At 41.4% G+C, this 25445-nt stretch overlaps 1 protein-coding gene across 6 annotated transcripts in view; it reads right to left on the bottom strand.

Annotated features, from left to right (window-relative positions):
* Nucleotides 1-25445, bottom strand: part of LOC135545680 (mitogen-activated protein kinase kinase kinase kinase 4-like) — a 136752-nt gene that overhangs the window by 2272 nt on the left and 109035 nt on the right. For 4 of the 6 annotated variants that reach the window (XM_064973465.1, XM_064973466.1, XM_064973468.1 and 1 more), the window contains 5 exons: nt 22889-22989; nt 18802-18951; nt 15029-15188; nt 10962-11101; nt 4870-10774 (listed from right to left, as the gene is read on the bottom strand). In XM_064973465.1, coding sequence (XP_064829537.1) covers nt 10691-10774; nt 10962-11101; nt 15029-15188; nt 18802-18951; nt 22889-22989 — 635 coding nt within the window. In that variant the 3' untranslated portion in view covers nt 4870-10690. Of the gene's footprint in view, nt 1-4869; nt 10775-10961; nt 11102-15028; nt 15189-18801; nt 18952-22888; nt 22990-25161; nt 25190-25445 lie in introns of those variants that run through there. The other 2 variants (XM_064973467.1, XM_064973470.1) reach the window with 2 other exon arrangements.

Here is a 25445-nt window from a genome sequence, read left to right as displayed (position 1 = left end):
CTTCCTGTGACATCGTGCACTTCTTCTTCCTGGCCAAGCACGGAGACATTTACTGATGTACCAGATCACATTTGACCAGGACAAGCAGATAGGCTAACGAGAAAAGCCTCCACCATGTCACAGAGTTGGGAGGAAAATGGACATGTGCATAAGGTAACCCCAACACTCCAGAGAGATGGGGTTGTTAGTGTGAGTGGCATATGACCCTTAAAACAGAGGCTCCATTTAACGACAGACAGACTGGATCTCATGATAGGATTGTCGTCAGGGAGACACCTTCTTCTGAACACCCAGTCAGGTGATCTGATGATTCATCTCTTCAACATATCAGATATGTGACATCTAACAAGTGGGTTTGTTTCAGACGTGTAAACCTTTCCATATGACACTGCTTTCACCCAGACCAGAATGGTGCATGGTATTCACAGTGTGCCCTGCATGAGATCCGGTGACTGGGCCTCCACCACCTATCGATGCCCTGGACCCGGAGGACTGGAGGACTGGAGGGATTTAGCTACTAGCTAGAATGGAGCATTAGGACGAGAGGAAACCTGAGCTAAGTCACAGTCTAAATTCGTTTAGCCTTCTGTGAGTTGGATTTAGAAACGTTTAGCCTTCTGTGAGTTGGATTTAGAAACACATGGCGTAAGATAAATCTTCCCTGCTCCTGGTCTGGAATGTCCACTGGAGACAAAGTGCTGTCCCAAATCCATAGTGGGCTTAATTCGCATATTCACACTAGTCGTTCCTTCGCTTGCTCCCCTCCCATGGTCCTCTTATTAAACGAAGCATCTAAAGACATTCCATCTCCTCTGTCCGGCAGTCGTCGCCATAAGAAACAACAATGCCATATTTTTGAGAGGCAAAGGTAAAGGAGGGAACATGAATGTAGAGGCCTTTTCCTCTACACATTACCAGGAGAGGCAGGGCATTGGACAGCTTTGGAGTATTTAGAGGCATCACGTAAACAAGTACTGTCTCAATAGACATGCAAGCCCTCTGAAACTACAGGTACATGAAATGGCCTTCTCTTTGGTGGCTGACTAAATACTTTTTTGCCCCATTGTATATTATTGTTATATGTATGGTTATTTTGACCTTTGATTATTGTTGTTAATATTGTCCCATTGACCAACTGCTATAACTGATATTGTCCACTATGCCTCAGTTGGTAGAGCGTGGCACTTGCAATGCCAGGGTTGTGGGTTAGATTCCCATGGAGGACTAGTATGAAAATGTATGCACTCACGACTTAAGTTGCTCTGTATGCACTCACGATGTAAGTTGCTCTGTATGCACTCACGACTTAAGTTGCTCTGTATGCACTCACGATGTAAGTTGCTCTGTATGCACTCACGATGTAAGTTGCTCTGTATGCACTCACGACTTAAGTTGCTCTGTATGCACTCACGATGTAAGTTGCTCTGTATGCACTCACGATGTAAGTTGCTCTGTATGCACTCACGACTTAAGTTGCTCTGTATGCACTCACAACGTAAGTTGCTCTGTATGCACTCACGATGTAAGTTGCTCTGTATGCACTCACGATGTAAGTTGCTCCGTATGCACTCACGATGTAAGTTGCTCTGTATGCACTCACAATGTAAGTTGCACCGTATGCACTCACGATGTAAGTTGCTCCGTATGCACTCACGATGTAAGTTGCTCTGTATGCACTCACAATGTAAGTTGCTCTGTATGCACTCACAATGTAAGTTGCTCTGTATGCACTCACGATGTAAGTTGCTCTGTATGCACTCACGACTTAAGTTGCTCTGTATGCACTCACGATGTAAGTTGCTCTGTATGCACTCATGACTTAAGTTGCTCTGTATGCACTCATGACGTAAGTTGCTCTGTATGCACTCACGATGTAAGTTGCTCCGTATGCACTCACGATGTAATCCAATCAAGTTGTAGAAACATCTCAAGGATGATTCATGGAAACAGGATGCACCTGAGCTACACTTCGAGACTCAAAGCAAAGGGTCTGAATACTTATGTAAATAAGTATCTTTTTATTTTCTTATAAATGTGCAAAAATGTCAATAAACCTGTTTTTTTTTGCTTTTTCATTATGGAGTATTGTGTGTAGATTTATGAGGATTTTATTTATTTAATCAATTGTAGAATAAGGCTGTAATGCAACAATACCTTCCAAATGCACTGTAGATCTGTCATTATCACTGAAAGCAAGTCTAAAAAGCGGTAGATCTGTTCTATGTGACCTATTTCTATGCCTCCCATTCTTAAGGTTTGTTTTTTGGATCTTCTTCTTTTGGTTTTGTTATAGAAAATATATTTCACAGCAGTTTAGATGGTACAATGATTCTCTACACTATACTAGCTTATTTTGTCACAGAAACTGAACTATTAGAATTGTAGCAAACAGGAAATGGTAGAGGGATTTCTGTATAGTGCAACTTCAACTTAGATTTTTGGTTAAGATCGAGACCTGAATCCAACATATCAATTACTAATTTGTAGACAAACTGGAATTAAAGCCAGACTAAGGCCTAGATTTAATCAGATTTAATCAGATCAAGCAGATGTTTTGGTGGTGTCGGAGTTGGAACTGCGTTGGAGCCATAAAATCGATGTTCTTGCAATCATTGTCATGAAGCCAGACCCGCCACGTTCAGAGTGGTGAAATGTAGGCTATATAGAAATAATAATAATATAATAGTAATTATGCTCAAATTGAAAAATCCTGAAACTAAATAATGATGATTTCTATCATCTTAATTGAGGTGTAGATTACATCTCACATTCCAGTGTTCAAACTTGTAAACAAGGCTGCATGAGATTTCTGTGACTCTCTGCAGCCAATGTCTGATTTAGGTATAATGCCAACACTCACTTTTGGATTTGACAGCTCTAACGCAGTTTCACCCCCGACTCTGCCAAAACAACCGCTTTCTGGATGTTGGCTGAAGTGGATCTGATTTAATAGAGCCCTAAATCAGTGGTAGAGATGGAACTATCCAAGCAGAAGATAAATGCCCTTCAAATGTTGATATTTGGTTGCATTGACTACCAAACACAATTCAATATCACTTTTGAAATACAATAAAAAAAACTAATGACTTGTCGACAAGTTAATAAACCTTATGTTGGATTCGCATCTCCAACTCAATCCAAAAATAAAAATTAAAGAAGAGGATTAAGTCAGTGGCTCAGATGGAACTATTCAAGCAGTAGATCTCCTTTAAATGTTGATATTTGGTTGCAATGTCAACCAAACACAATATATTAATTTGTAGCAGTAAATAGCCTAAAGTTAAGGCTATCTTACAAACTAATGTAACATTCAACCTTAAAATGAGTAACACATTCATGGCCACATTTTGAGGTTACTTTAACTATAAATGTCCTCTTACTGTATGTAATCATAGAAAGCGTGCATGTTAAAGATAGCATGCAAAGGTCACAGGTCTGTGGAGATAGTCAAAATTGCTGTAATAATCTGTGCAGAATCTCAAAGGGCATTGATCACTTGCACCATGTACTTTTAATGTCATCTCAACTGCAATCCAGGTCATTTGGTTCTGCTATTAGATGAAGTACAGTGATAACACAATCTGTTGTATAAATAAACAAAATATCTGACATTGTATTCCCATTTGAACTGTGCTTTTAATTGCTTTAAAGCGCGGTGATAGACATTTAGGTGACAACTAAACTAAAAATCTGACATTGTTTTTCCATTGGAATTTGGTTGTGCGTTTAGATGTTTGAAAGCATAGATAACACAATGGAAATTCAACACATTTTTGGTTGCCTTTTTGAGTTAGAAAATATAGATTGTAATCTCATTGATCAACATCTCAACCAGATATGACCCAATTATCCACGTTGAAATGACGTGGTGTGCCCAGTGGGAAGCTGCCTCACTCGCTGCGCACTATATAATTGACACACGTTTCCAGTTCCACAGTTAAATCCCAGTGAATGCAACAGATTTTTCACGACACAACTTTGTGATTTGCTGCCATGTTGTACTGTTTGATCACTAAGATAAGCTGTCAAGTCATTCAAAGTTGACATGACTACTAGGTTAAGATCTCTATTTGATGTTGGTTAGAGACAGATAGCTTCACAGCTTTATGTATAGTCAACAGGTGAACACAAACCAGAGCATATTTTGAGTAAAGATCCCGTGACACAAGCTGTACTAACATCTGACCCTTTGACCACACAACTAATGGTTCCTCTGGGGGAAATAAAAAGTCCCACACCATGCAGAGAGACCTTAACAGTGAACCACTTTGTAGCTACTAGTCTAATGGGTGATGACTGTATCATGTGAGACAGGCAGAAACAGACAGACGCACGGACCGCGCTCTCTGGTCCTCCCCCTTATACTCTCTTTTCCCTGCTCACCAAGGGTGCACAGAGGAGGGTCCTTCTCTGAGCACTACTCAACTGTCATCGACAAATGGGTTTGGCTCCAGGAGGGGGGTGGTTTGTGGTGGTGGGGGTTTTGGGAGTGTCAGAGGGACTGTTAGGTGTGGGGAGGTGGCCATGGCAGTGGCTGGGACTGAGAGCCACCGGCTCCACCGTAGCAGCAGCGTCTGACTGAGCCTGAGGAGGGAATAAGTTGAGGAAGTGAGCTAGGTCTCGTCTCAGGTTACCTCCCTTCCATCTGACACGGCTGACTCCACAGTTTACCAGCGAACTAAACTCTAATCCGCAAATACAGACCAGCCACTAGCCAGAGAGCTGCCCAAACCATGGATATATAACACTGCTTTATAGCTATGGCCCAAACACTGTGACTGCTCCAGATGTGGAATACTGTTAGCATGTACAAATCAAATGTTGATAATACTTAGAAGTTATTGAAATAACCACTGAACTACACAGTAATTGTATACAACGTATTTATTGTTCAACAGTATTTTTACATAATAACACCTCAATTAGTGTTACTAATTAATTTCACCGGTTGGGTATACAGTACATGCTGTACAAATGATACGAAAGTTCCAGTGCAAAAATAAAGCAAAACTAAGACAAAACAAAGGACAAAATAAAATAAACATAATTTTTCAATACAATTTCAAAAACAAAATGGGAAAAGAACAGGTAACGAAACAATATATGTTGTGGATATTTATCAATATAATTTGGTCAACCTTTATCATTACGTTTTTGACACTAAAATAGATATATTTTGTTGGGGAAAACCTCAAAATTGAAATCCTCTCAGAATTATTTTGTCTTCTAACTCGAATTCCCCAAGAACAAAAACAAAATTTGCTCTGCATCATATAAAGCAGAGAGGACTCTTCACAGCTACACGATGCACACCTGACACAAACCATCACCAACTTCCTCAGTCCTTCCTACAGTACTCATCAACATCCTCAGTCCTTCCTACAGTACAAAGCTCTCAAGAGGACAATGATCTCACACAAGAGCACTTCATGATGTATGGGAGTGGATAGGGGGAGAAATGACAGAGAGTGCTATGACTCACAATCCTCAACTGCAAAACAAATGTCTGTTGGTAAAGTATTATCTAACTCAGTAACATGTCAGACATGATAAATTCTGCTTAAAATCCCCCTTTTTGTCTATAGAAATAATCACCAACTTTTTACAAATGGAGATGCAATCATATTGACTCACTGTCACAAGTTCTATTTGGGCATTAAAAAAAAGTTTAAGTTAATTACAAAAATGTGTTTAACTCTACCCATTGAATCCCTTATTCAAAATCTGACAAATGATAAAATTTCCATCATACATGTCAAATGAATGAGATATCAATTGAGTGATCTTACTATTTTCTAAAATACTTAGACCAATGATTAGACCAATGATAGTGAAAGCATCAGTTCTTGGAAACCTAATCATTATAGGGTAAATATACTTGAAAATGCTATGTGAAACTGATTACCTTATTGGCTATTCCCTTCTAACCTAAATATCTTGTCAGTTGAATACACTTCAAGAGTGAATTCTCACAGAAGAATACAACATCATATCAAATTGTGTCTTGAAAAAGGTTCATTTTCAGTTGACAATATGCTCACAGAACCAGCTGCAGTATTTCTATCATAAACATAAAATAACTACCCAAACTAGATCTCTAATGATGGCAAAATGGTGGCAAAACATTTAGCATATTGGGGGAAGAAAAAGCAAATAACAACTGGATTCAAATGCAATTGATTTGAGTTAACATTTCACAATTGTGGCACATTTCAATGTTCATAACCAAACATTTTCTACAAAAGAGTATATGTGACCCATTTCAGGAAGCTAGGCGTATGTTGCACGTCACTACTTCACAGGAGAGGCATTTTAATGAATACATTTTTTTAAATCAAAATGCCTCCTTTTTTTTTTTACATAAATGCCTTCTGGAACATGTAAACTTTCATGTGCCTGAATAACAAACTGGTATTCCATCTGTAAATACGAATAAAATGGTTAAATTACGAGCCTAGTTGGTTTAGCCCTGGAAAAAGACAGGAACATTCCTGCTAGCCATGATTTGCTGAGATAATGGATGGGCTGGAGATGCTGGGAGATGAGATTGGATTGGTCTGCCATGTAGGCTGCTTCTGTCTATAATGTGAGCTGCTCAGTATGTGTTGATAATTCTTTCTACTGCAGATTTTTTGAAAGATATAACATTAGCCATCGAGAACTACAAAAGTTTTGCTACTTTTCTCAACAAAATTGATGCCCTGAATTTAGCAGGCGCTATGGACCGATCAGTTGGAAAATGTTATGATGGGCTATTTTCTGCACACGCCACGGTCAGTGTGAATAGGAGTGACTTTACACAATGCTGGCCAAACAAGATGTACTGTAGCTACAAAAGTAAGTTTAAATGGTTCCAGTCTGCCGTGAAGCGTTCATCCATGTATACGGGTAAGAGTCTAGCTACATTTTCAGATATTATACGTTTCTAATTTTGTCAGAAAGTTTTTTTTTTGCAATTTAAAGTGTACTGTTAGCTAGCTAGCGAACATTGAACCTATCTGTGTAGTAATATTTTTCGAATCAGAAAGCCATTTGCGTTGCTAGTTATAGCCCAATGTTAGTTAGCTAGCTAACATTGAACCTAGTTGGTTAGCTTTAAATACCTGCATATTCATACTACAGCTATAACAATCAGTTTGTATTGGTAGTAGTATGAGTTGAGATTAATCCGGTTCATTGTTTAGCTAGCTAGCTAGCTACATGTCTAAACAAAAGACTCCACTTTGCCAGATGATTACAAGACCCATCAAGTTAGACAGGTGTATGGGGGTGATTATGGCCGTCTTTTGTATTTCATGAACATGTGTACATGTCTCGACAGTAGTGACTCATCCACTTAGCTAGATGTGGCTGGGGGGTGGTTATAGCATTTCTTTCACCTGACCTATCAATTTAAACAAGTGTGTCTGGGTAAGCATCATCTAACAATTATCTGGACACATTGTTTTTGATATTGCTACTGTGCAAATATGCAAGTAACCATTTCACCGTGCTGTTTACACCTTCTGTATCCTGTTCATGTGACACATAAACTGAGATTTTATTAGATATAGTGTGTGTTTACCAGAGACAGTAATGTGAAGAAGAACATGACCTGCACCATGTAGGCTTCTACTTTTACCACTTTTAGTCTTGAAATCTTTGGTTGTTTACTAAACTACACACTCTGCTGTGCACATGGACTCACAAGTGAATCGTTAAAGAAATGGGCGGGGCTAAGGCTTAACAGGGTGTGAACGATGCTGAATGGGTGTAGACAAAGAAGAGCTCTCCAGTCGGTACACCAAAAATATCAAGGGCCATTTTCTCAAAAGTGGGGTTACAATTCAAAGCAAAATTACTTTCCCATTGTTCCTCAACTGCAGTGTATTATATATAATTTTATAGCTCTGAGTTTCTACTTTTATCCAATGTAAAAAACAATTTCAAATTTGGCTACATAGGACCGAGTCCATGTGGTGGGTCACATATGTTTGACAATCTTAAGAGTTGAAAGCCTATCGCTGTTTTCACATCATTTTTAGATCATGGCATATCAAATAGACGATTTAGCTTTATCTAAATCAAACGCAATCTCTGTTTAATGTTGAAAATAAAGGACTTCAAATGTATTACACTGTGACAATAAAGCATTGTACATCGAACATTTACCATTTAATGTTGAAAATAAATTACTTCAAATGTATAAGACTGTGACAATAAAGCATTGTAGAGCGAACATTTACCAAAGTGGTCATAGTGCAAAGGGCTAGATAATTTGAAACCCCATTAAACTGTAGCGATGACCAGTGGATATAAAATATATATAAAACAGTGCAAATAATATGTACAGCCACTTCCGTCCAAAAAGACTCGACACAGCACAAGGCCAACATAATGATCCATTTCTTCCTCCTTTGATTTCTTCTTCCTAAAAACTACTTCATGTAAAACATGATCAGTTTTAGATCAAGAGATGCGACAGGGTATATAATGCCTATTTGGTTATCTGAATCATGACTAGAAAGTGGAGATCAGATCATAAACTCAGCATCCACCATTTGAATTGTTGGGGCCATAAAACGACTTCATTTAAAACCAAGTGGGACAGATAAGGACAAGCAATTTGCAGTATCGGTGTCTACTATTAAAGATGATTGCTAGCCCACTAATCTCTGTAGTATTTCTAATGCTCACTTCAGTAAGGGAATCTCTTTCGAGTAGGTAAAATAGATGTACATTTCCTGACCTGAAGTATCTACAACTATGCATCCTTAAAAGCACATAATACTGAATGGTAAATATCTCAGGATTTAACACGAACAATGGCACTTACTAATAATAAAATGATGAATACGCCGAGACCCAATTAACAAAAATTAATTTGATCCATTTTGGATGTAAAAAAATAAACAATTGTGCATTTTTTAGTCCATGTGATATTAAGATTAATATGAAATCAAACGTAGGTTGATGGTGTATTTCTAGATATAAACAAGAAGCCCTGTGCAGCGACACATACCGGCTGTATTTTTGAAATGACGAATTGCTCAGAAACACATGAAAACATAAAATGTTTTGAACATCGCTCAGAGATGTACAAATATGATAAAACATTCAAAATGGGTGAATCATTTCTTTAAGGCACAAGACTCACTTCTTAAAGTGGAACTGACAGTATTTTAAGCACTTTGCAGGTATGAAACAAACAGACAATCAAAATATCGGTCCAAAATATCCAATTCCCAGTTTATCCTACAAAACCAACTTTATAAGAGGTTTTAAAAATAGATTCTATTTGACTCAATATTTCTTGACGTACACTAAGGCATTGTTAGCAGAATAGATGGATGCAGTTCACTGCATGATTAATATAATTAACCAATTATAACCAAAATTTTGGACAAAAACGGACAAATGTAACTTAGGCTGGGAATGTCAATACAATCAAACTAGCAAAGGAAATTATCAAAAGTCAGTCATATCATGGCTAATAGGCTAGCATATCTATTTATGTAGCAAGCTAAAAAGGATGACATGTAACGTAATTGGAGAAGTGGGTGAGAGAGTGACATTTTCCCCTCATATCGGTTTATGGTGGCTATACATAGCTAGAGATGCAGGTGTCATTTGGTTAGTTAGCAAGAACCTGAACGACTGTTATCCAGTTAGCATATCTCCTGCATTTGTAAACAGCCTAACCCGTTTTGGAAAGGGCGAGTAAAATGGTCACAGTGAGATTCTCTCATTTATTTCTGGAAGTAGCTAGCTAGCAAACCAGCCAACTTTAACCAGTTAGCTTGGGGACTTGGTTAGGACAATAATGAATTGCATTGGCAAGACAATAATGAATTGCATTGGCAGGCAAGCTGTAGAATTCCCCATAATGTATCAGTGCAATTCTGACGAGTAATTAGCTGAAAAATGTTGAGCGGGTTTATCTAATGTTGCTTCGTTAAATTTTTAGATCATCTTGCTCTGGCTAGCATTAGTTGTTGATGTGCATAACTGGGGGAGAGAGAGCCAACCTTTTCATGGTTGTTTGATCAATAGGACTGTTGAGTTCTGAAATGTAAGAGGACTCCTGTGGTATTTACGCTTTTGCAGAAATCCATGTGTCCTAATGATCTAAAGTCGAGCTGTTCCTACTGCCTTTAAACACACAGTCCAGTTGAAAGATTGGCTATGGTGAACCAGTCTGCGTAGACTCCGGTCTTGGACGTGACAGATGTTTTTATTAGGTTTTATTTACTGCAGTGTCTATTAATTGTAAAAATGCCCGGCCGCTTTTCCACTTTATATTGCTATAGAATTTTCACAAATGCCTTAGTATACTTAATTCCCAAACATTCTATATATTCCAAACATTCAATATCTAAATGACCATATCTAAGTGCTCGCTTGTCAGAAAATGTTTTAAAAATGTAATATTCTTCCTGGGGGTGTATATGAACATATTTTAACAAGATTTTGTGTCGCTTAAATGTTGTCAGTTCCATTTTAAGTACTATAGCTAGAGACTTGAAACCAATGTGGTGGCCTTAGACACAAAAATACTTAATTTATGCTGATTGAAAATACTGTATTCTCATATGCATGGGATTATGCAGCTGTATTACTAAAGTGTAAATTCAGTGTTTAAGAATGTTTCTGAGTATAATTCATGTTGTTTCTGAGATGATCGCTGTATGTTGTCTTTAAGCCACAGAGCTCACCAGTTGAACAGGGAGTTTTGGCCCAGTGTCATGAAGTAGATCTGGCTGCAGCCCCCAGACTGCACCGTGGCGAAGAACACCTTCACACAGAAAATAGACCAATCAGTAATTAAAAAAGACAACTTACAGTATAATATTCAACACCTACAACACTATGAACAACATACAACCTTTCACATCTACCAGAGCCCAGTGATATGGGGGGAAGAGGGTGTCATGTGAGCTTTGCCCAAGGAGTGTTTTGGTGATATCAGGATGTTGTCGTACCTTGTCATTCCTCTCACAAAGAAACTTGAGTTTCTGGGCCTTCTTGTGCATGAAGACTCCCTCCAGGTTGCCTGTGTTAGCTGACCTCAGCTCGATGGCTTTGTCTCCCCAGCCCATCACCTGGTTGGACTGCAGGTAGGCTGTGGAGATACACACATAAACCACCAGGGATTTATGGAACTCTATTCCCTTTATAGTGTACTACATTTGACCAGGGCCCATAGGGTAATAGTGCACTGTACAATATGTGGAATGGGGTACCATTTGGGAAGCACACACTAAGGCTTTTTGACCCTCCAAGGCTTTCTGCCTCTCTCAATGAGTGCCATGTAAATCAATCTTGAGATGAAAATCAATAGGCACACTTTTCCCACTCTCCTATTTTGAGCTGTTCTACAGTGCCTTCAGGAAGTATTCACAAACCCTGGACTTTTTCCATATTTTATTGTGTTAAAGTCTGAATTGAAAATGGATGAACTTTTTTGGATACTGGCCTACACACAATACCCCATAATGTCAAAGTGGGATTATCATTTAATTTTTAAATATTTTTTTAAACAATTTTAGTTACCCCATCTCTGTAAACCAAACGTACAATTATTTGTAAGGTCCCTCAGTCGAGCGGTAGATTCAACTACAAAGACCAGGGAGGTGTTCCAATGCCTCACAAAAAGGGCACCTATTGGTAAATGGGTAAAAAAGCAGACATTGTATATTCCTTTGAGCATGGTGAAGTTATTAATTACACATTGGATGGTGTATCAATACACCCAGTCACTACAACAATACAGGCGTTCTTCCAAACTCAGTTGCCGGTATGATGACACAAGGCGAGACCCAGATGTAGACACAGGAGGCAGATGTTTGGAGTCTTACAATCTTTATTAATCCAATAGGGGGAAGGCAAGAGAAGGGTCATGGACAGGCAAAAGGGTCAAAACCTGTTCAGAGTCCAAAAGGCACCAAGGGGCTGGCAGAACCAAGGTCAGGGCATGCGGGCGGGAAAGTAGTCCGGAGTCGGCTAGCTTCCGGGTTAAGCGGGCATTGTGTCAAGAAGCAGTGCTGCTTGGTTGGGTTGTGCTTCAGAGGACGCACGGCTCTCGACCTTCGCCTCTCCCGTACGGGAGTTACAGCAATAAGACAAGACTGTAACTATCAATTGGATACCATGAAATTGGGGAGAAAAAATAAATAAAGTGGGTGGACAAACAAAAACGCACAAATTCTGACAAACTCCAAGCATTGATTATGCAATAATGGGCTGCCATCAGTCAGGATGTGGCCCAGAAGTTAATTGACAGCATGCCAAGGTGGATTGCAGAGGTCTTGAAAAAGAAGGGTCAACACCGCAAATATTGACTCTTTGCATCAACTTCATGTAATTGTCAATAAAAGCCTTTGACACTTATGAAATGCTTCTACATATACTTCTGTATTCCGTAGTAACAGCTGACAAAAATATCTAAAGACACTGAAAGCAGCAAACTTTGTGGAAATGAATATTTGTGTCATTCTCAAAACCTTTGGTCACGACTGTAGATGGGTAATAATTCAGGCGGTAACACAACAAAATGAGGAATAAGACAAGGGGTATGAATACTATCTGAAGTTACTGTATATACACTGTGTGTTATTGACTTGTTAATTGTTTACTCTATGTGTAACTCTGTGTTGTCTGTTCACACTGCTATGCTTTATCTTGGCCAGGTCGCAAATGAGAACTTGTTCTCAACTAGCCTAACTGGTTAAATAAAGGTGAAATAAAAAAATAAAATAAAAATATACTCTGGTCTGGGCTGAGTTTATTTATACTCTATGAACTCTGTTCTGGGCTGAGTTTATTTACAGTACCAGTCAAAAGTTTGGACACACCTACTCGTTCAAGGGTTTTTATTACATTTTTCTACATTGTAGAATAGTTTCTTGGCAGCAATTCGACCATGAAGGCCTGATTCACACAGTCTCTTTGTGAGACTGCCTGCGTAGACTCCGGTCTTGGACGTGTCAGAAGTTTTTATTAGGTTTTATTTACTGCAGTGTCTATTCATTGTCAAAATGCCCGGCTGCTTTCCCACTCTATATTGCTATAGAATTTTTAAAAATGCCTTAGTATATGTCATTCCCAAACATTCTATGTATTCCCAAACATTCCATATCTCAGTGCTTCCTTGTCAGATATTATTTTAAAGTGTCATATTCTTCCTGTTACTAGATGTATCTGTTACGTGAACTCTGTGAAGCATTTATTTGGGCTGCAATCTGAGGTGCAGTTAACTCTAATGAACTTATTCTCTGCAGCAGAGGTAACTCTGGGTCTTCCTTTCCTGTGGCTGTCCTCATGAGAGCCAGTTTCATCATAGCGCTTAATGGTTTTTGCGACTGCACTTGAAAAAACTTTTAAAGTTCTTGAACTTTTTCCACATTGACTGACTTTCATGTCTTTCATGCTTATTTGAGCTGTTCTTGCCGTAATATGGACTTGGTCTTTTACCAAATAGGGATATCTTCTGTATACCACCCCTACCTTGTCACAACACAACTGATTGGCTCAAATGTATTAAGAAGGAAGGAAATTCCACAAATTTACTTTGAACAAGGCACACCTGTTAATTGAAATGCATTCCAGGTGACTACCTCATGAAGCTGGTTGAGAGAATGCCAAGACTGTGCAAAGCTGTCATCAAGGCAAAGGGTGGCTACTTTGAAGAATCTCAAATATAAATATATTTTGATTTGTTAAACACTTACTACATGATTCCATTTGTGTTATTTCATAGTTTTGATGTCTTCACTATTATTCTACAATGTAGAAAATAGTCAAAATAAAGAAAAATCCCTGGAATGAGTAGGCGTGTCCAAACGTTTGACTGTTACTGTATACTCTATATACTTTGGTCTGGACTGAATTTATTTATACTCTATGTACTCTTGTCTGGACTGAGTTTATTTATACTCTATATACTCTGGTCTGGACTGAGTTTATTTATACTCTATATACTCTGGTCTGGGCTGAGTTTATTTACACTATATATACACAGGTCCGGGCTTGGCTGCATGCTGTCCTGTCTGTAATCTTTTCCTCACAGATAACACTTCCCCTTGAATAATGACCTGGCCAATGGACCCAACTAAAACAGTCTAACAGAACATCTTATTTTTATTGTCCCAAATCTGTCTAGAGTTGTTGGATCCAGCTTGACTCCTGTTCGCACCCAGTGTTCGCACCCAGTGTTCGCGCCCAGTGTTCGCGCCCAGTGTTCGCGCCCAGTGTTCGCGCCCAGTGTTCGCGCCCAGTGCTCGCGCCCAGTGCTCGCGCCCAGTGCTCGCGCCCAGTGCTCGCGCCCAGTGCTCGCGCCCAGTGTTCGCGCCCAGTGTTCGCACCCAGTGCTCCAAGCACAATTGACAACGGTCACTTCCTGGCTGCTGCATATCTAAAAGGGACGATAGAAGAGATTTGATTTGGATCTCTTTTAGTCCCCATTTGGACTAATCTTCCAAGAGTCCTTAAACATTAAAATACAATTTATAATACGAACACATTTCCACATATAACACACTATTACAAACATACATAATATACTAACATAATGACCCAATAAATACTCAATCTAAAAAAATATTGATTCTTCATCTACTATAGACCCACAACATTTCTATGTATTATATTTAAATTGTTTTAAAATAATGTTTACATTTATATATTGAAAGGTCTCTGGTTTGCTCAGTTAATTTATTCCATTTCTTGAGAGACATGTTGAGAGACTTGTTCTATTGTTTAAATGGTGGGGGTCTGCAGTCTATCAAAGATAGAAGTATTTTTCATTCTGAGTGGAAGTGGAATATCTCTCTCTCCCCTCTCTCAACACACACACACACACACACACACACACACACACACACACACACACACACACACACACACACACACACACACACACACACACACACACACACACACACACACACACACACACACACACACACACACACACACACACACACACACACACACACACACACCCTGCAGGTGTTGATTGGGTGAGTGTGTACGATGTACATAAACTCACCGACAGATGCAGGCATCTCTCCCCACTGCAGCACTGTCTCCTTGGTGATGCGTCCGTAGGTGTCTATGTAAACCCCCTCGTCCTCATAACACACCAGCACCTCCATGCCACTGCTGTTGGGTAGGATGATGATGGCATGAGGCCGGATCACACCTTGGATCTGAGATGGACACAAAACACAGTCAGATGAGATGATGATAAAGTGGCACACTATCCCCTATCTAGTGCACTACATTTGACCAGAGCCCAAGCAGAATAGGGTGTCATGTGGGGCACAGTCAGGATGATTTCAATAGTGTCTCTATCTGTAGTATAGTGTTATACTGTATCAGTTATCATTCTGTCTGTTGGAAAATAACCATCTTCTTGACTTGGCGACCACTGGAAGTGCAGCACAGCACTCTCACTCCAAATCTCTAGAAGCAACAGCTTTAATAACACAGCTCCATCCCTATCAGCAGTTGTAATCGTCCTAATACACAAACTAACATTGTCTAATAAAACAAAGTTTTATTGCCTTGATTGGCCCACTCTCCCTCCCTGAAACCATCTCGGTTAATTCCATTTGATAAGAGGCTGATTCACACGGTGAACTGGATCCGGCATGCCTGGCCTCAATGATCAAAACATGCTCAAAGTCACTTAGGTCAAATGTTTTTCCCATTGTAACATTCAACAGAACAGTAACTGAATGCCTCAATGCCTGTCTGTCTGTCTATAGGAGCGATCCATTTTTGTGAACAGGATGGTGTACCTAATAAACTGTGTATATCGCTCCTCCATTCCATAATAACACATCCCCTTTCTCGCTCACTATGTTGAATCAGCCCAGGCAGCAACAGAGTGATGGTGACGACACGGCTTAATTAATTATAACGTCTCAGCTAATTAATCGGCACACAATGTCTTGACTTAAATTCTCTAATTGCAAACTAATTTGCCAAACATGCTCAGTGCTCAGCTCTTTCTCTTCTGGCATCAGAATACAACTTAGGTACCCACATGAATGTTGTTTCTATGGCTGGTGAGCTCCACTGAGATGTGATTCAGAGCTATATAACCACTGAACCGCCTCTTGGCAGTGAGGAGGACAAGGAAGCACCAAGCAGCAGTGAGAAGGAGAAGGTGGAGGATGCGAGTGGCTTTGAGGAGGAGGAGGCAGCGTGTGGCAGTGAGGAGGACAAGGAAGCACCAAGCAGCAGTGAGAAGGAGAAGGTGGAGGATGCGAGTGGCTTTGAGAAGGAGGAGGCAGTGAGTGGCAGTGAGGAGGACAAGGAAGCACCAAGCAGCAGTGAGAAGGAGAAGGTGGAGGATGCGAGTGGCTTTGAGGAGGAGGAGGCAGCGTGTGGCAGTGAAGAGGACAAGGAAGCACCAAGCAGCAGTGAGAAGGAGAAGGTGGAGGATGCGAGTGGCTTTGAGGAGGAGGAGGCAGCGTGTGGCAGTGAGGAGGACAAGGAAGCACCAAGCAGCAGTGAGAAGGAGAAGGTGGAGGATGCGAGTGGCTTTGAGGAGGAGGAGGCAGCGTGTGGCAGTGAGGAGGAGGCAGTGTGTGGCAGTGAGGAGGAGGCAGCGTGTGGCAGTGGCTGAGGAGGAGAAGGAAGCAATGAGGAGGAGGAGGCAGCGAGGAGGAGGCAGCGTGTGGCAGTGAGGAGGAGGCAGTGTGTGGCAGTGAGGAGGAGGCAGTGTGTGGCAGTGAGGAGGAGGCAGCGTGTGGCAGTGAGGAGGAGAAGGAAGCAATGAGGAGGAGGAGGCAGCGAGGAGGAGGCAGCGTGTGGCAGTGAGGAGGAGGCAGTGTGTGGCAGTGAGGAGGAGGCAGCGTGTGGCAGTGAGGAGGAGGCAGCGTGTGGCAGTGAGGAGGAGAAGGAAGCAGTGAGGAGGAGGAGGCAGCGAGTGGCAGTGAGGAGGAGAAAGGAACCACTTCTGACCCCCCCAGGTCTCTCACAAGCACTTGCATAACGGCCCACATTCAAACAAGAAGACAGTGTCTGTTATCTCTATGAGGATTTAACAGTTTTGTAACAAGTCTTCGGCTGCATCATTCATACATACACAATATTTCTAATACCTAAGGTGATCCACAATAACCCAAAAATACCTCTTTGCACAAGAAGATTATTACAAAGTCTTTCTATATGAGAGCTGCTATAAGGGCATCCGTACTGGCTTAGACTAGTGTCTTAAACAGCAGGTAGAAAACCAAGTCCGTACACCCAAACAAACCAACACCTCAAACAACCCCCAAAGCTCTATGTACAGTAAGTCACAGTCACCACAGGACCAGTGTTAGTCACCACAGGACCAGTGTAAGGATCCCCATACTTGCCCGGCCGGGAGCCTGCCTCCCCAGCTGCACCCCGCTGTCCACGTGCTGCTGTGGCTGTGCCACCACAATCCTCAGCATCAACACAGGCATCCACAGACGCAGCGCTATCTTAATCCGCTGTCTTGGTATCGGGATCATCTCATCATCATCAGCCAACATGGAGAACATACGTGGGAGAAAAGGTGTGTGCGTGTGTGAAGGCGAGAATGAGTGGACCAGAGAGTGTCAGTGAGAGAGAGTGAATGTGAGAGTGAGTGATCGGGTAAAAGAGAAGGACTCTTCTCTTCTGCTGCAGGGTAAAATACCAGTATTATGGAGTGAAAATATATCAGAAAAAAGTGTTATCAGAAAAGATAGCAGAATAACAGGTCTGTTTAGCAGGCACATGGTTAGCCAGCGCTGCCGAGGTGTACTTAGAGCCATCTATTTGGTGAAGAGTAGCACACATGGATGGAGACTGGGGCCAAAGAGAAGCAGCCAATGATAGCTTTGTGGGACAGCACAGTGGGAGAAGTGGGATACAGCCACATCACACCTCTGGGCACAGCACTGGGAACTGGCACACTGGGGAGTGTGTGTTTGTGTGTGTGTGTTTGTGTGTAATAGAGCTAGTTTCCTTGGGATAGTGTTCTCCCTCTGCTCTGGCTCTCAGCTCCCAGCAGCTCTCTGCAGCAGTCTGCGAGTGTGTGTGTGTGTGTGTGTGGGGGGGGGGGGATTCTCATCAGTAGCATTAGAGGCTGCCTCGGCTCCCCTGTCTACAGTGTCTAAGACTGCAAAAATCTGCACCATTGTGCGCCGCTCTGCTACACCTTGAGCAGACTGACAAACACAGCTGCCATTGAAATGAACTAATCATTAATTACTGAACAAGTCTTACCTCCCTGTATCTTCAGACAACTGTTGTGACCAAGGTAGATTAATGGACTGATTATTGAGTTTGTTTTTAGTAAATCTGTTTGCTCCCAAGAAGGGAAAGTTCCCTAAATGTACGGAATCTCCTTTGCTTTGAGGTGAGTGATGTTTGAGCTTATACTGTGACAAAGTAGAATTTCTAAGAGAGGCTTTTTGAGAAATCAATTTACAAAAGACAGAAATGCCAAAAGGCTTTTGCCACAAGGTCAGACACTGACAATATCAGGCCTGGCTTAAACACAAACCCATCCTGTCAATATTATACTGAAATGAGTCAACTGGCTGTCATGACAAACAGCTTCTACCCACATCGACTCTGAGTCGGAACAAAAGTTCACTGTAAGAGCTGAGTGGCGTGGGTGCAGAGAAAAGGAGCTGTTTAGCTGCTAGAGAACAGAGATCCAGGCTGCATGGCCCTGAGGGGAGAGAGGAGAGGAGGCTGATCTGGGGAGAGGGTGGAGGGGGCTGGGGAGAGATTAGAGGAGACTGGGGAGAGGTTAGAGGAGGCTGGGGGCAGAGTTGGGGGTGGGGGACTTACATGCGTGGGCAGGTAGAGGTCATAGGGCGTCCCTGAGTCAACGTCGATGGCATGGAAGCCCGACAGGGAGCCGTAGATGACCTTAAGTCTCTGTCCATTCTCCACCGTCAGGTCCACGGACAGAGGCCTCTGGGGGAGCGAGCCGAACGACTGTACCGGACACACACAACAAGGAAAGTCATGAGGAATAACTTAGGGAGAGTCAACATGTCTTATGTCATAACCCTAGGGACAGTGGCAAGAAAAAGTACAGTTGAAGTCGGAAGTTTACATACACATAGGTTGGAGTCATTAAAACTCATTTTTTAACTACTCCACAAATTTCTTGTTAACAAACTATAGTTTTGGCAAGTCGGTTAGGACATCTACTTTGTGCATGACACAAGTCATTTTTCCAACAATTGTTTACAGACAGATTATTTCACTTATAATTCACTGTATCACAATTCCAGTGGGTCAGAAGTTTACATACACTAAGTTGACTGTGCCTTTAAACAGCTTGGAAAATTCCAGAAAATGATGTCATGGCTTTAGAAGCTTCTGATAGGCTAATTGACATCATTTGAGTCATTTGGAGGTGTACCTGTGGATGTATTTCAAGGCCTACCTTCCAACTCAGTCCCTCTTTGCTTGACATCATGGGAAAATCAAAAGAAATCAGAAAAGAAAAAGACCTCAGAAAACTTTTGTAGACCTCCACAAGTCTGGTTCATCCTTGGGAGCAATTTCCAAACGCCTGAAGTCAATCAGCCAAGTTCTCAGAAAAAAATTGTAGACCTCCACAAGTCTGGTCCAACGCCTGAAGGTACCACATTCATCTGTACAAACAATAGTATGCAAGTATAAACACCATGGGACCACGCAGCCGTCATACCGCTCAGGAAGGAGAGGTGTTCTGTCTCCTAGAGATGAACGTACTTTGGTGCGAAAAGTGCAAGTCAATCCCAGAACAACAGCAAAGGACCTTGTGAATATGCTGGAGAAAACAGGTCCAAAAGTATCTATATCCACAGTAAAACGAGTCCTATACTGACATAACCTGAAAGGCCACTCAGCAAGGAAGAAGCCACTGCTCCAAAACCGCCATAAAAAAGACAGACTACGGTTTGCAACTGCACATGGGGACAAAGCTTGTACTTTTTGGAGAAATGTTCTCTGGTATGATGGAACAAAAATAGAACTGTTTGGCCATGTTGGCCATCGTTATGTTTGGAGGAAAAAGGGGGAGGCTTGCAAGCCAATGAACACCATCCCAACCGTGAAGCACGGTGGTGGCAGCATCATGTTGGGGCGGCAGGATAGCCTAGTGGATAGAGTGTTGGACTAGTAACCAAAAGGTTCAAATCCCCAAGCTGACAAGGTACAAATCTGTTGTTCTGCCCCTGAACAGGCAGTTAACCCACTGTTCCTAGACCGTCATTGAAAATAAGAATTTGTTCTTAACTGACCTGCCTAGTTAAATAAAGGTAAAAAAAACATTTTTAAATGTTGTGGTGGTGCTTTGCTGCAGGAGATGCTGGTGCACTTCACAAAATAGATGGCTTCATGAGGAAGGGAAATGATGTGGATATATTGAAGCAACATCTCAAGACATCAGTCAGGAAGTTAAAGCTTGGTCACAAATGGGTCTTCCAAAAGGAAGCATACTTCCAAAGTTGTGGCAAAATGGCTTAAGGACAATAACGTCAAGGTATTGGAGTGGCCATCACAAAGCCCTGACCTCAATCCTATAGTAGATTTGTGGGCACAACTGGAAAAGTGTGTGCGAGCAAGGAGGCCTACAAACCTGACTCAGTTACACCAGACCTATTAGGAGGAATGGGCCAGAATTCACCCAACTGATTGTGGGAAGCTTGTGGAATGCTACCTGAAACGTTTGACTAAAGTTAAACAATCTAAAAGCAATGCTACCAAATACTAAATTGAGTGCATGTAAACTTCTGACTCACTGAGAATGTGATGAAAGAAATAAAAGCTGAAATAAATAATTATCTCTACTATTATTCTGACATTTCACATTCTTAAAATAAAGTGGTGCTCGTAACTGACCTAATACAAGGAATTTTTACTAGGATTAAATGTCAGGAATTGTGAAAAACTGAGTTTAAAAGTACTTGGCTAAGGTGTATGTAAACTTCTGACTTCAACTTTGTGAACCCTTTGGAATTACCTGGATTTCTGCATAAATTGAAAACATAATTGAAATATTTACAGTGTCGGTTGGGAAAAGTATGTGAACCCCTAGGCTAATGACTTCTCCAAAAGCTAATTGGAGTCAGCTAACCTGGAGTCCAATCAATGAGATGAGATTGGAGATGTTGGTTAGAGCTGCTTTGCCCTATATCTATTCACAAAAAGCACTTTCTGACCTTAGTTATCTTTGTTTTCTTTATTATTTTGGTTAGGTCAGGGTGTGACGAGGGTGGTATGTGTGTTTAGGGTTTTTTGTATTTCTGTCGGGTTTTCGTTTGTCTAGGTACATGTCGGTCTATGGTGGCCTGAATTGGTTCCCAATCAGAGGCAGCTGTTTATCGTTGTCTCTGATTGGGGATCCTATTTAGGTTGCCATTTTCCATTTTGGTTTTGTGGGTTATTGTCTATGTGTAGTTGCACGTCAGCACTCGTGTTTATAGCGGCACGTTCGTGTTGTTATTTTGTTAGTTTGTTTAAGTGTTCTTCATTTGAATTAAAAGTAGAATGTATTCATCTCACGCTGCGCCTTGGTCTCATCGTTATGACGAACGTGACAGCACTGTTGCTACTCTGCCAAGGAATGGCCATCCTGCAAAGATGACTGCAAGAGCACAATGCAGAATCCTCAATGAGGTTAAGAAGAATCCTAGAGTGTCAGATAGACTTACAGAAATCTAACATCTCTGTTGATGAGTCTATGATACGTAAAACACTAAACAAGAATGATGTTCATGGGAGGACACCACGGAAGAAGCCACTGCTGCCCCAAAAAAACATTGCTGCATGTCTGAAGTTTGCAAAAGTGCACCTGGATGTTCCACGGTGCAACTGGCAAAATATTCTGTGGACAGATTAAACTACAGTTGAGTTGTTTGGAAGGAACACACAAACCTGAGTGGAGAAAGAAAGGCACAGCACACCAACATCAAAACCTCATTCCAACTGTTTGGGGCTGCTTTGCTGCCTCAGGGCCTGGACAGCTTGCTATCATCGACGGGAAAATTAATTCCCAAGTTTATCAAGACATTTTACAGGAGAATGTTAGGCTATCTGTCCGTCAATTGAAGCTCAACAGAAGTTGGGTGCTGCAACAGGACAACGACCCAAAACACAGAAGTAAATCAACAACAGAATGGCTTCAACAGAAGAAAATACGCCTTCTGGAGTGGGCCAGTCAGAGTCCTGACCTTAACCCGATTGAGATGCTGTGACATGACCTCAAAAGAGCAGTTCACACCAGTCATCCCAAGAATATTGCTGAAATGAAACAGTTTTGTAAAGAGGAATTGTCTAAAATTCCTCCTGACCGTTGTGCAGGTCTGATACGCAACTACAGAAAACGTTTGGTTGAGGTTAATGCTGCCAAAGGAGGGTCAACCAATTATTAAATCCAAGAGTTAACATACTTTTTACACTCTGCACTGTTAATGTTTACATGGTGTGTTCGATAAAGACATGAACACATATAATTGTTTTTGTGTTATTAGTTTAAGCAGACTGTGTTTGTCTATTGCTGTGACCTAGATGAAGATCAGATCAAATTTCATGACCAATCAATGCAGAAATCCAGGTATTTCCAAAATGTTCACATACTTTTTCGTGCCACTGTACATTAAGTCATACTGTATGTAAGGCCAGGGGTATAACCAGGGGCTAGAGTTGTTCCTGGTCAAGACCGGGCCAGGACATACTCTGGTCCTGATATTAGTAGTGAATAGTGATGACAGTAGGCGCCAACTCATAGTGACTGCTGGGGTTAGTCTGTTTCATATCTTTAATGATATTCTGTGCAGTGAGTAGAAAGAGTTCAAACATGTTCATCACAGAGAGATGTGTTAGAACTAGAGTGGGCCACTGAGGAGGGTTCAGAACTAGGACGTGTTGTCAAGCTGACCTTGAAAGCCATGAACTTATGGTAAGGTTTGGGAGCCCATGCGTACACCTCCACAGCATTCTTCAAGGCAATCACCAGGAACTTAATCTTCTCATATCGAACTGAAATTGCATGTAACAAAGAACAGGGATTTTCAATGAGGATTAGGGATTTCTCTCATACTGGATACAGAACAAGATAAAGGCTTATTACACTACATCAGTCCGTAACACTAACGTGCCAGCGGTCTTGAGCTAATGATCATTAGACAATCTCAACAAAGAGGTTTTTGGTTGCATCCCAAATGGCACCTTATTCCCTATATAGTGCACTACTTTTGGGATGCAGCCCGACTGCAGTAGCAGCATGCCTCCGACTATGAGAAACAATACTGAGGGGAGTGCTGGGAAGGACAGTGTGTGTCTCACTATGACATCATATCCTTCCTGGGTTGGAGTCCCTGAGATGTCCTCACTCTGTCAACGCTGTAACTAACAGCAGGAAGAGTCACAGGAAAGAGAGGCTCACATTGCTGAGCTCAACACTGCACACTGACAGTCATTCACTCACAACCAGTTCACATGCACCCATTCTCTCTCTCCCTGTCCCTCTCTCTCTCTCTCTCTCACACACACACACGCACACGCACGCGCGCACACACACACACACACACACACACACCCCACCCACCCACCCACCCACCCACCCACCCACCCACCCACCCACCCACCCACCCACCCCTCTGGTGCTCTAATGGAGTCAGACACTGAGAGAATAGATACATTTTGAAATAGTTTTTTCTTGTCTTATACCCATTGCTTTCTGTATATCACAACACAAAGACCTTTGATAAGCAGCAATGTGTCAATGGTTTCAACATTGTTTGTACAGATCGCGAGGTTCTATCTGTGCAAAGCATAGTTCTGAGATATTGAGCATAACAGATTTCACATCACAGATCACATAACTGTTTTGTAGTGAATTCTTCTTTCATAAAGCCATTAAGTTCCTCCCTTAAAGGTACCTGAAGTGCAGAGTATCAAAATCCTGAGACATTTGTAAATCTGTTTTTTTAGGGGGGTACAATCGCAAATAGAACCTTATATGTCAATCTCAAAAATCGAACTTCACAGACATATGAAGAACCATCTAAATATCTATTATACAGTGCATTCGGAAAGTATTCAGACCCTTTCCCTTTCTCTACATTTTGTTACGTTACAGCCTTAGTCTAAAATGGATTGAATAACACATTTTCCTAATCAATTTACTCACAATACCCCATAACGATAAAGCGAAAATAGTTTTTTTGAAATGTTCGCAAATGTATATTAAAAAAATTGGAAATAACTAATTTACATAATTATTCAGACCCTTTGCTATGAGAATTTAAGCTCAGGTGCATCTAGTTTACATTGATCATCCTTGAGATGTTTCTACAACTTGATTGGAGTCAACCTGTGGTAAATTCAATTGATTGGACATGATTTGGAAAGGCACACACCTGTCTATATAAGGTCCCACAGTTGACAGTGCATATCAGAGCAAAAACCAAGCCATGAGGTCGAAGGAATTCTCTGAGCTCTGAGACATAATTGTGTAGAGGCACAGATCTGGGGAAGGGTACCAAAACTTTTCTGCAGTATTGAAGTACCCCAAGAACACTGGCCTCCATCATTCTTAAATGGAAGAAGTTTGGAACCACCAAGACTCTTCCTAGAGCTGGCCACCTGGCCAAACTGAACAATAGATGGAGATGGGCATTGGTCAGGTAGGTGACCTAGAACCTGATGGTCACTTTGACAGAGCTCCAGAGTTCCACTGTGGAGATCGGGGACCCTTCCAGAAGGACAACCAGCACCTAAAGGACTCTCAGACCATGAGAAACAATATTCTCTGGTCTGATGAAACCAAGATTGAACTCTTTGGCCTGAATGCCAAGCGTCACATCTTGAGGAAACCTGCCACCATCACTACGGTGAAGCATGGTTGTGGCAGCATCATGCTGTGGGGATGTTTTTCAGTGGCAGAGACTGGGAGACAAGTCAGGATCGAGGGAAATATGAAAGGAGCAAAGTACAGAAAGATCCTTTGATCCAGAGTGCTTAGGACCTCAGACTGGAAGGTTCACCTTTCAACAGGACAACGACACTAAGCCCACAGCCAAGACAACGTGCAGGAGTGGCTTCGGGACAAGTCTCTGAATGTCCTTGAGTGGCCCAGCCAGAGCCTGAACTTGAACCCAATCGAACCTCTCTGGAGATACCTTAAACAAGCTGTGCAGCAACACTCACCATCCAACCGGACAGAGCTTGAGAGGATCTGCAGAGAAGAATGGGAGAAACTCCTCAAATACAACAAAGGACTGAGTAAAGAGTCTGAATACTTACAGTATGTAAATGTGATATTTCAGTTCTTTTGTTTTCATACATTTGCAAAAATACCCCAAAATCTGGTTTAGTTTTTTTATTATGGGGTATTGCGCATAGATTGATGAAGAAAAAATACAATTTAATACATTTTAGAATAAGGCTGTAACGTAAGAAAACTTTGAAAAAGTCAAAGGGTCTGAATACTT

The sequence above is a fragment of the Oncorhynchus masou genome, chromosome 9 (genome assembly GCF_036934945.1).
Source record: "Oncorhynchus masou masou isolate Uvic2021 chromosome 9, UVic_Omas_1.1, whole genome shotgun sequence".
Taxonomy (NCBI): domain Eukaryota; kingdom Metazoa; phylum Chordata; class Actinopteri; order Salmoniformes; family Salmonidae; genus Oncorhynchus; species Oncorhynchus masou.
This window is presented reverse-complemented; position numbering and strand designations above follow the sequence as displayed.